Source organism: Drosophila nasuta, chromosome 3 (genome assembly GCF_023558535.2).
Source record: "Drosophila nasuta strain 15112-1781.00 chromosome 3, ASM2355853v1, whole genome shotgun sequence".
In the NCBI taxonomy this organism is placed as follows: domain Eukaryota; kingdom Metazoa; phylum Arthropoda; class Insecta; order Diptera; family Drosophilidae; genus Drosophila; species Drosophila nasuta.
Window position 1 is genome coordinate 10,382,576 of NC_083457.1, and position 11,395 is coordinate 10,393,970.

At 38.7% G+C, this 11,395-nt stretch overlaps 1 protein-coding gene across 4 annotated transcripts; it reads left to right on the plus strand.

Moving 5' to 3' along the window:
- The first annotated feature begins 322 nt into the window (after nucleotides 1-322).
- LOC132792489 (organic solute transporter alpha-like protein) lies at nucleotides 323-7,971 on the plus strand. Of its 4 annotated transcripts, none has more exons than XM_060801890.1 (4): nucleotides 323-417; nucleotides 6,128-6,658; nucleotides 6,957-7,691; nucleotides 7,756-7,971. In XM_060801890.1, exons 2-4 carry the CDS (start codon nucleotides 6,526-6,528, stop codon nucleotides 7,869-7,871), a joined length of 984 nt encoding a protein of 327 aa, XP_060657873.1. In that variant the 5' UTR covers nucleotides 323-417; nucleotides 6,128-6,525; the 3' UTR covers nucleotides 7,872-7,971. The 4 variants fall into 4 exon arrangements, with proteins under 4 accessions (XP_060657873.1, XP_060657874.1, XP_060657876.1 ...); XM_060801891.1 differs by having other exon boundaries at nucleotides 343-423; XM_060801893.1 differs by having other exon boundaries at nucleotides 359-429.
- The last annotated feature ends 3,424 nt before the right edge of the window (nucleotides 7,972-11,395 follow it).

Here is an 11,395-nt window from a genome sequence, read left to right on the forward strand (position 1 = left end):
ACACCCATTTCACAGCTTCCGCCATCGAAGATCAAAGCAAAAGCTTTTTGCCAGCTAAAGTCGCATGCGAATTAGCACATCTCTCTCTTTCTCTCTCTCATAACAATTACCTCAATTCACCATTTCGCCAATTCTGTCATTCTCCAATTCGCCATTTCGTCAGTTGACCATTTCGGTGCTGTAACAACGTCAGCGGTGAATGCTATTATTATATGTGTAGTTGTAGTCTTTGCAGTAGTTGTTGTTGTTGTAGTTGCTGCTACTGCTGTTTTTGGCCGGGCGCATAATATTTTCGTGTTTATTCGTGATCGGCATTGAGCTGTGCAAAGAGTCGAGTTCAGTTTGTGAACAGCGCGCGAGCGAACGAGACACGCCGCGGCAGATCAGCGAGTGCAAGAGCGGGCCAGTGATTTGAAAGTGAGAGTGAGAGTGAGAGCGATAATTACAGTTTTGGAAATCCATTCGATTACAATGCACATTACACGGAGTGTGACAAGGGCAGAGCTGCGATCATCTTGTCGCGTAACAATCGATTTGCACTTTCGCACTTTCAATAAGAACTAATTGAATGTTATGCACAGAAATCAATAAACACGCCAAGCAAACCAATAAAACAGCGAGTGAGCACGTGAAAGTTAATTAAAACTGTGCCATGCATATGAATTTGAATCAAGAGTGCAGCGTTTTTTACATAATACGACACTCTTTTAAATAACAAAACAAGCCGTTTAAACACTTGTCAACAGACGTGGTCTATTCGAGTCGTCTCTTTTGCTACTTTGCTTTTTGATGGTCAAGGTCGCCGCCACATAGTTGGCAATGGGAATCTCCATTCAAGTTGTGTGCAAAATATTGTGTTTGTGTCTCTGCCACTTTAATGATATACTACAACTGAGCATTGAGAACTGAGCACTGAGAACTGAGCACTGAGAACTGAGCACTGAGAACTGAGCACTGAGAACTGAGCACTGAGAACTCACAAGAGTTTAATTGAGCATTTGAAATTCAGTCGACACGATGCGCTTAAAGCGTCTAGGGATGAGTGAGCAATTCTATTGTTTATTAAAACATTATTAATTGTTCTTTGTATTTAAGTCAGTGAATTGATTGGCTATTATTTTGTTAATCAGCTAGTTAGTTAGTGAGTTGAAAGGGCTATAATTCTTTTTCCTTTTTGTTTATAAATAGAAATGTTTACAATGTATTTTTCGGTACATTGTGTTCTTAATTCGTAATGATTTTACTTCATGCCGGAAACTAACAATTTTTAAATTGTGTGTTTTTTATTATAAAAATTGAGGATGTTTCTAAAAAGATTTTTTGATATCTCAATTAAGTTTATATTTATACCCGCTACCCATAGGGTAGAAGGGTATTATAACTTTGTGCCGGCAGGAAATGTATGTAACAGGTAGAAGGAGGCATCTCCGACCCTATAAAGTATATATATTCTTGATCAGCGTCAACAGCCGAGACGATCTAGCCATGTCCGTCTGTCCGTCTGTGTGTCTGTCCGTCTGTCCGTATGAAACACTGGATCTCAGAGACTATAAGAGATAGAGCTATAATTTTTTTTCGACAGCATTTGTTATGTTTGCACGCAGATCAAGTTTGTTTCAAATTTTTGCCACGCCCACTTCCGCCCTCGCAAATCAAAAAAATCGAATAACAAGCGTAATTTTAAAGCTAGAGTTTTATTTACTATAGTAGTTATGATTCCTGAAAATTTGGTTGCGATCAGATAAAAATTGTCGAAGTTATTAAAGAAATACTTTTGTTTGGGCAAAAACGCCTACTTACTAGGGCTCTTAGTTGCTTTGGCTGACAATCTGGTATATTGTGCCGTCTATGGTATATTTTGAATGCGGTACTATGTCGATAAACCAAATATACCATTTGGTATTTTTTAGTATTTTTGCAGTATATTTGGTATATTTTGAGAAAATACCGCAAAATATGTTTCTTTTATTCAAAATGGGTAGCGGGTATCTCACAGTCGAGTACACTCGACTGTAGCTTTCTTACTTGTTTTTTTTTGAATTGAGGAAATACTCTAAAATATATTTAATAATATCTCTATTATCAATAATGGTTTAACTGACGGCTGTCACTTCATATTCTTCTATTACCTAATTCTCTTTGATATAAAGCCTCAGGCTCTCTGTAAGTTTTCTTGTTTTTAATCGAATTCGGTTGCTCAAAGGCAGTTTGCAGTCAAGTACAATTAGTGAACTACATGAAAATGTTTCTGCCAAATTGGCTTCAAATGCAACTTAACATTTGTAACAAGTTGTTGGCATAGCAACAATAGAAATCGACCTAGAAAATGGCAATAATAATAGTAATAATTTACCGTAAATAAGTGCATTTGGCATGCATCAAGCTTAACTCCATGACTTATGTTAAACGAACTGAAAATATTTCTGAATTTGTCAAAATGCTCTCTCCAATAAAATGTGATTTATAAGTTAAAGATTTGAATTGTACTATATGAGATTTATTTCTATATGCATCGAACTATTCACATTAAATTTCCTGCTGGGTTGCTGACCATTCAACTGACAGTTTTCTATATATATTTGTGTATCTTATACCCTGTGAATATCGAAAACAATAACGAGGAGTATTGTTTACCATTTTTGTCAATAAGAATGCAATGAATTAAGAGACACTCTATTAGTTATATTTATTTCTGTGTATTTCATTTAATTTCAATTAATACTTCTAAATACATAGAGTATCCCTTAGTTTAACAGTTCTTGATTTTCATTTTGTTTTGACTTGCTGAAAGAAATTGTTGGCATATTGCAAGTGAATGAGAATCCGCAATCGGGGTGCAGGGTTCGATTTTGTTTTGCGGGGTTTTGACCAAGTTTTTCTCGGTTGTGATTTCGATTGCCGCTTGCAAAAGAAATTTCATTCAAATTCGAAACAAATTGCTACACATTTTACTCGTGTTTGAGAATTTGTGTTTATAATTGTATTTTATTTTTCAATTTTTCACAATATCTCTCAACGTTTTTGCATTGTGTAAGGTCGTTTCTTGATTTTCTTCGCTTTTTTGCTTTTTCGCATTTTGCTGCTGGCTTTGCTCTTGTGGTTTTTATCTCTTCGTCTCGACGTCGACGACGTTGAATATGTGATATTCAAAATATTTGTTAGCTACAAGCAAAAGATACAAAAAAACAAAAAGACTTGACAAATGTCGAGAGCGACAGCCGCTGCCAGGGACAAAACTTAGACGACGATGACGAAGACTCGTCTTTGGGTTTTTTCTTTTCTCGCCTTTTGTTTTGTTTGGTTTCGCAGAAGTCACTGTCTGCGTCTGAAAGATAAGTGTATTTGCAACTAACGTGGTTGCAACAACACCGTACTTAACCATATTACAACTTGTTGGCTTATTTCTTTTCTTATTTATGTTGCCAGCTTTATTCGTGTTTGTTTGTGTTAAATGGGTTAAAAGCGCATTGCCAAACTTTGCCGCCTTGGCTAACACGCAGGCCTTATTTATTGTAGTTTTTTGTTTAAAGGTTTCCAGCTTTATGATGTTTTGCAATTTATTGTAATTATTCTCTCCCTTTAATAGCGCCTAATTGAAGTGGAAACCCGTTTTCTGTATTAGCAAATTTACCACCCGGTTTTAAGCGCTCAAATGCTCGATTGAATTGAGCGGGCTTCAACTGACACGAGATGTATTCGACACTTACATAAACATACAAATAAAATACAAAATATCTGCTAGAGTGCTGCAAGGCAACTTTGTATCTGTAGTTAATGAACTTGTAGTAAACAGATTGAAATGATTTATTAAATTGTCAATCAGGTCTGCTATTTGAGAATGATGTAATGTGTTTTTTCATTTAAGGAGTTTAGATCTCTTAAACAAAATGCTTTGATAAACATAACATTATTATGCTCATCATATCTTGGTTAAATCGATATCCATAAATATTCATTCCACTAGTTCCGGGTTATTAAAGTGAACTATTTAATTGTTAACCAAGTTTTTATCTGTAATTTTTGCTTTGCTTTCAAATGTTGTTGCCCAATTGCCCATAACCAATTTCTATTGTCGCCTCTTCTTAATTAATTGTTGTACTTTGCATTTATTGCCATTTGAGCGTGCGTTAACGATTTGCGAGTTGTGAAACGATGGGCAACAAAATGTCTGAAAATGATTTTATGACTTTTATTTGGAACGCTTCGTTTACGCACTAAAAAATGTGCTAAATGTCGGACTTGAGTTCTGTGCTAATTGTGTCAGCCAAAAATAATATGAAAATTTAATACTTGATGACGGGGTTTGTAAATGAATTATAGACAAAAGATTAGCGAATCTGATGAAATAAATATTCCATAAATTTGTGACTAAGTGGCAGATTATTCCGATCACACCTGCAGCATGTGGCATCCATCCGAAATCTGTGCTTCTTTTGCTGTTGCACGTTGAAGGTCGAAGCGAGAGAGAGAGAAAATTGCATTTTGGGAATGGGGAAATTGTTTATGGTTATTGGGGTAGACCAACAGTTGGTTGGTTGCTTCAATTACATACGTTGACTGACTTGAGGACCGGTTTGCAAAGCGGAAAACAAAAAACAACAATTACTTGCATAACCAACAAGGCAAATACATATGAACAAACACATATACGTGAGTAGACATGTATTTACTATAATACGTGTAGTATTTTAGTATGCCCGGTCGTTTGTTGATTATGTTTTTGGGAAACGAGTTTTCGAATTTTGGGGTGCCACCAGACAGTGTGAGAGATGCCACAGCTCTCTTGTCTGTTGTCTCTTTCTCTTGCCCAATTGTGCTCTTTAGTTATGTTGCCCTAGGGCAAGTCACGTGCCTTCTTATGCCAGAGCTTGTTAAAAGCGGTTTAACTGCTTCTGCTTCAGCTTCAGTTTCGGCTATGATTTGCATTTCTGCTCTCAAATTTGGAGCGGGGTATTATGAATATTATTGTTACTTCGCAACGCAGCTTTACACTTCGCTGAACAATTGTGAGCTGCAGCATTAAACAGAGCCTAACAGGTGGCAATATTGCGGCAATTCAATTGTTGACCAATCCAAATGGGAGCTGTGACGATATTTCGCAGCCAATTCCTAAGAAAGTAAACTTTTAAACTATCGTAATTAATAAAGCAATGAATGATTTCTTTATGAGACTACATTTATTTATAAAAAATCGTTTTAAAATATTTGCATTTTTTTATAAAATAAGAGTTTAATATTACTTTCAGGATAAAACTGAGGCTTAATAAGTCTGTTTAAAAAATCCTATTAAATTATTTAATGCCTTTCATTTCCTCTCTACTTCATGAGGTTCAAAGTGTATTTCGCATTCGAATAAGATGCGTGAAAAGGGTCCCAGTATTAAAATGAATTATTCATTTCTCATTCATAGATCGTCATACATTAGTCTGCGGTGTCTGCTGGTGCCAACCTGTTGGAGTCTCGAGGCTCCACTCAATGAGTGTTTGGCGGACATAAGTTATGCTTACACCTACCCCTTTTCTTTATGTCTCTCCCCTTATCCCACTCGCTGTTATCGCAGCTAAGCTGCAGATCACATGACCAAATATAAATACAAGCTGAAACGCGTGCCAGTTTCTCAGTTGTCAAACATAATTCGCATTGTTTGCGCGACAGTCGAATTTAAAGTGACCAAAGCCCAGTCAAGATTAAAAGGATGCAATGATAGTGAAATAAAACGTTGTGCAAAGAAAGAAAGGACACACAAATTATTGCTATATTTACATAAATGAATCAACTGCCATCTGAAGTTAAGGCTCAAAGGATGTAGTTATAAGAGAAGGTTAGGAGAAACTAATTGACAAGTGATATAATAAAAGCATCATCTATTTTATTTTAAAGTGATCCTTGATCCGAGCTCAAATATCTTTAGGGAAATATACTTGATATTTGCTTTAATCTAAGGTTATTGCTCTACGTGAAATTAGCTGCTGGGTCTAGACTCGCAGTTAGCATCAATTCGTGCTTTCAAATGAATAATTCATTGCCACGCAGGCGCAACATCTCACTCGAGTTTGTCACGTGAGGTGTGATTGATCACCAATATTGTTGACAATTGTTGCTTACGTTTTTGTGTTTATCATTTTAGCTGCACTTTGTGACACTTTCACCGATCACTCGTCACTCGTTGTGTGGGTTTAGCCCTGGAACGCAGCACCCATCATCCGAGAGAGTGTGTGACAAGAGATGCAAGCCATCGGCGAGATAGTGACATTTTTATGAGTGCTAACAAAAAAAGTAAACAGCCAAGCAACATAACCGAACCGAAGTCGAGCTAAAGAGACGCCTCTGTTAACTCCCTCTGTTTATACGGTGATAAAATGTGAAGTGCGACGAGCTGAAGTGAAACTAAGCAAAAAAGCTAAAACAAATCGCGCTGAACTTAGCAACAAAGACATCAGCACAAAACTTGCCCTAGTTCGAATTTATTGCAAGTGCAAACCAAACACATAAAATACACACACAAATACATACACATAAGACAATATGGACTCTCGAGAGGATTTTGAGCGTCTGCGCGAGCTGGAGCAGCAGGAGCAAGTTGAGTTGGAACTCGAGCTGCAGCGAAATCGCACAATGAGGATGCACAGTTTTCCAAAACTCTCCGAGTATTATACACGTGAGTGAAGTTTATACTTACTAGTTTACTAGTTTTACAAGTATAGTATACTTTTGGGATTATAGAAAACTAAGTTTTGTTCAAACTAAGCTAGACTTTCAATTAAAATGCTGCTCCTAAAAGTATGTAATAAATTTAATTTACAGATGTAAATAGAAACCTTGGGAGTAAAATTTTGTAACACTTCATTTAGGTTAATTGGTTAAACTATTTAAATTATCGGAGCGAAAAGTAAAGAATTTCAAACATTTCTGAATATATCTAGTGCTTAAAACAACTTATTGTTCTCCCTCCTTAGACATGACAGCCTTCCTCTCGCTGGCCATCTTTATAGCCGTACTGCTGACCATACTCAACATTTCCATATACCTGACAACTGCCATGCGAATGCGACGTCATCTCGATAAGCCGCTGAGAATTCCTTCCATACTGATGGTCAGCGTATATCCGATCATTTCACTGGCTGCCCTGGTGACGATATTGGTGCCTTACTCCTGGTTCATATGCCATACGGTGATGCATGCCATGTTCATGGCCGGCGGTCCTGTCTTTCGCACGCTGCTCTTTCGCTATGTAGTCTCCGAGCAGAACTATCTGAAGGAAACATCCGCAGAGGCGGTATCGCTAAACACACCACCTTGCTGCTGTTGCTGTGGCTGCTTGCCCACGGTGGTGCCGACGAAAGCGAAACTCTGCATCTCCCGCTACATGGTGTGGCAGATGCCCTTCTGGCAGGGTTCCATTATGCTGGTGATGAACATACTCTACTATCGCGATCGCCAGCTGTATCTAGATGTGATGATCTTCTTCATACCATTCATCGTTGGTTCCATTATAATGGGCGCTTGGTCGCTGCAGATCACAGTGCGAATGATTACAAAGATACGTGGCGACTATCAGCTGAGGAAGAAGATGTTCTGTCTGCAGCTGGTCGTGATGCTCTGCAAACTGCAATATCTGATACTCTACGAACAGCTCAACTCTGTGAAGATGGGTGGCGAGTATCCGATTAATCACACCATCTACAAACAGAGTAAGTTTTTCTTCTTTATAAAACATTCAATAGGCATTGATTTTAATTTCTCTCTAACTTCCAGCCATCATAAATATTTTGATACTGGTCGAAATGGTGCTGGTCTCGATGATGGCTCAAAGTGCCTATCGGACTCCCATACAAGTGCAAGTAGATCAATCGAATGTTCATAGTTCGTAGACTGTGCACAACTGTGTTGATTAGTTGCAAGCCCTTAGAGCAAAGTATTGTGATAATTTAATACAAAATAAATTAGCTAAAAACAATCTGCATTTCATGTGCTTTTATTGCCGAGTTTTAGGTTGATGAATGAGCTGTTTAAATGGCAATCTTTATTTCCAATTCTATATACATTTTATTAAATTATTGCTATTAAAGGCATCTGCTCGAGTTTATTTACGACACCAGTAGTTGCATTTTGGTCAGAAATCTTCATAACCAGCAGCATGCCGACATTTTCGAGTGTTGTAAATCAAACGAAACGGGACAAATCTCACTTGGCTTGTTGACCAAATGGCCGACCACAAATCATGTGTTGTCCTGTCTACTGGCTACTGTTTTGCTGCTGTAGTGCTTGCTTTGGTCAGTCCTCTGCTGGAAGTGAGCCCTAAGGGCTCCCAGGACACGCGTGTCGCGTTTAGCTCATAATTCTCAATGGACCCAAGGGGGGTGTGCTTTACATTTTTCAACAAAATTGTATGCGGCTTAGGCCAAGTGCCTAGGCGCCATAAAAATACAATAAATATTTTTTTTCCTGCTAGATAGCCTTTTTCGGATAACTCAATTGCCGTCGCTTGGGCATAGTCTAAACTCCACAAGCAGAACACGAGAGAAGAGCCGAGTATCCGGTGGCCCAAGGACCAGACGGTCGAGACGCATGTCCCGGGAACACAAGACCCGGGACCAAACACAACAATTGCGTGTTGTTGCGGCAGTGCGTTGAAATTTATGATTTATTTGAAAAGAAAGTACATTGTGCGCTGCCAAAATAAATCACACTAAAGACGCTCGGTAGTAGAAAGTCCAGAGGGAGGAGCCCAAAACGAAGACGAAGAACGCCAGCCAACGAAAATCAAATAAATAATATGAAACAGACCCAAAAGTTGTATACAAGCTGAATATTGGATACTCTAATAAATGAGCACGTTTAGAAATAAAGCGGATCCTAAACAAATACTCCACGGACACAAGTTGCAATGAATGTAATATTTTTTTGACAGGTGCCACAAAGTAAGCAATAGAATTTCCATTTGCATGTACAAAGTGCTTGGGTCAGCTATTATGCCTACATAGAAAGAGAGAGGGCATCGAGTATCTGGGTCTCGGGCAGGAATATGGAAGAACAACAGTCAAGTGCCTTGGTCGGTCGCTCTTATCTTATCGTTCCTTTATGATGTACACAACGGCGCACAGCGCAGCTATGAGAAGCATTTTTTCTTGCCGCTGAGTGTCTGCCACCCATCTCTTTCTTTGCCTTGGACTGTCTTCAGCCCTCGCCAGTATTTGGGCTGAGACTGAGACTGAGGTTAGTGGGTTGGGCTGTCGGTTTTTATGAAGACGCTTGTTTACTTGGTTTCTGCCAAGCAGCCGTCGAGCTGACAGACCGACTCTTTGCCCTACTAGCACGGGAAGGCAAGGCAAGGGAAAGGCAAGTAAATCAGATTAAGTACCCGCTGCTCATTTTGATGAGTTGCGAGTGCCAACGAGAGCGATGTCTGCAAGTTGCCGGCACGTATCCAGTTTAGAAGGCGACGCGGCCGTGTAACCCTGTGTGGCTTTTTGATTTCAAATTGGATTTTTGCAATGGATATATGCCGCTTCCGTTACTCACACATATGTGTGCAGACAAATTTAATTAAAAAACGCCAATAGCGCTGAAATGTAAGCTTCCAACGGAAGGCGCGTGTGTTTTTCGGTATTTCATCGGAGATTGCTGTAAAAAATGCGATTGTGTAGAACGAAAAAAACTATTGGCAATATCGTGAAACAGAAGAAATGCTTTTGGGAGTCCTAAACAAAAATGTCTGCTCTAAAAATTACATTTCACTTGGCAACTGGAGTCATGCAATGTTATTTCTTTTGAATTGTTGCCACAGCAGTTCAATGGGCAATTTTAATTATGTGCCTAAAAGCACGCAACACATTTTTGTCAACATCGGAACGCCGACATTTTAAAACTTTTACTGGCATTAATAAAATATTGTAGCATACTTGTGTGCGCCGTAAAAAAATGTTTAAAGCTTTTACAAAATGTTTGCACGCAGAATGTTAGAAAAATGTTGACGCCCACTTGACGGCGACGCCAACGAAGACGATGTCAAAGCCGTTGTCCTTCCGTTGCTGCTTCTGTTGCTGCTGTTGCTGCTGTTGCTGCCATTGTCTACGCTGCTTAGCCATGTCCGAACACGTTAGGCCATCAACTGACACAACAACAGCAACATCAACGAGCGCAACAAACAAATGGTGAGGCTGTCAGACACTGTCTTATGTCACTGTCCATTAGACGCCATTGGGGAATGGGCTGTAAGCTGTCCAATGAATTGTTTACGTTAGCAGCATTAATACTCGAATACTCGGGAATACGGGAATACGCACTCGTATTCATTGAAATGACATAGAGGCCTGGGGCTAGGCCTAGACACTTAGCCACGACGACTTGGATAAATTTCATGGCTGCTTGGGCGCGAAAACACTTAGAGAAATTAAATAATGCGCATACGCCATGTTGCGCCATGCGGCTGTTTAATTCTACTAATAGAAATTATAACACAATATTTGTCATTCACAGACAATTTAACAGATTCCAAGATGATACGCAACTTCACCAAGCATTTTATGATTATTGACTTGACTTGCGCTTTTTATGGTTGCTTCTACTTGGTTTGTTTCTTTTCGTTACTTCGCATCGCTTTCCACTGCTTTTGTTTTCCTTAGACTCTTCTCTGGCATTATTTATGCTCGCCTTTGGTTTCAGTCTTATGTCCGCCTTCACTTCACTGCTGTGAGTGTGTTTTTTTTTCCTTTGCTGGCAGCTGTTCGCTCATTTCGCTGGTGCTAAGTAAATAAGTTTTATGACTTTTTTCGCTTGTGCTGTTTGCTGGCAGCCTCGTAAAATTGCAAACGTCTGTGCCTTATGCTTGATTGATTTCATGATCAACTTTCACCCGATTTTCCTTGGCTCTGATTTTATTTTTTTCTTTTCGTTGCCACTCTGCAGCGTCGACATGCGACACGCTTCATGCTTTCAATTTCATTTCTTGGTTTATTCGTTGGGTTTTTATAAATTGTTAACTCATTGTTTGGCCAGGAGTAAGCCAGCTTAAGCTGCTCAACTGCATGAGCTTATGAGAACTGTAGAAAAAATGATTAGAATCGAATTAGATGAGCAAATAATTGAGGGTGTCTGCCATAATTGACATGCTCGTACTTGTAATTCTATGTAATTTTCGTATTCATTCAATCTATGGAACGGTAATCAGTTGTGAAATGCCAATAGAATTTCTTTAATGACATGTAATTTGTTGTTAATTTTCGTGTATTGCTGTTAACATGCTGCTGATAGGTTATTCATTGTTCATAAATTTATTTTGATTGGCAAGTCCTGAAATGTCCCCAACAATAAATAAATATTATATATAAATTTATCTTTTAATTAAATTTCTTATTGAATTTATAACCTTTTTCCGGACAGCCGACTGCAGGAA

Bases quoted from the DNA above. Each gene is read 5' to 3' on its own strand.
- LOC132792489 (XM_060801890.1), top strand. From the start codon at position 6,526: ATGGACTCTCGAGAGGATTTTGAGCGTCTGCGCGAGCTGGAGCAGCAG. The intron at 6,659-6,956 runs GTGAGTGAAGTT...CTCCCTCCTTAG, and splicing joins ACTCTCCGAGTATTATACAC to ACATGACAGCCTTCCTCTCG. The intron at 7,692-7,755 runs GTAAGTTTTTCT...TCTAACTTCCAG, and splicing joins TCACACCATCTACAAACAGA to CCATCATAAATATTTTGATA.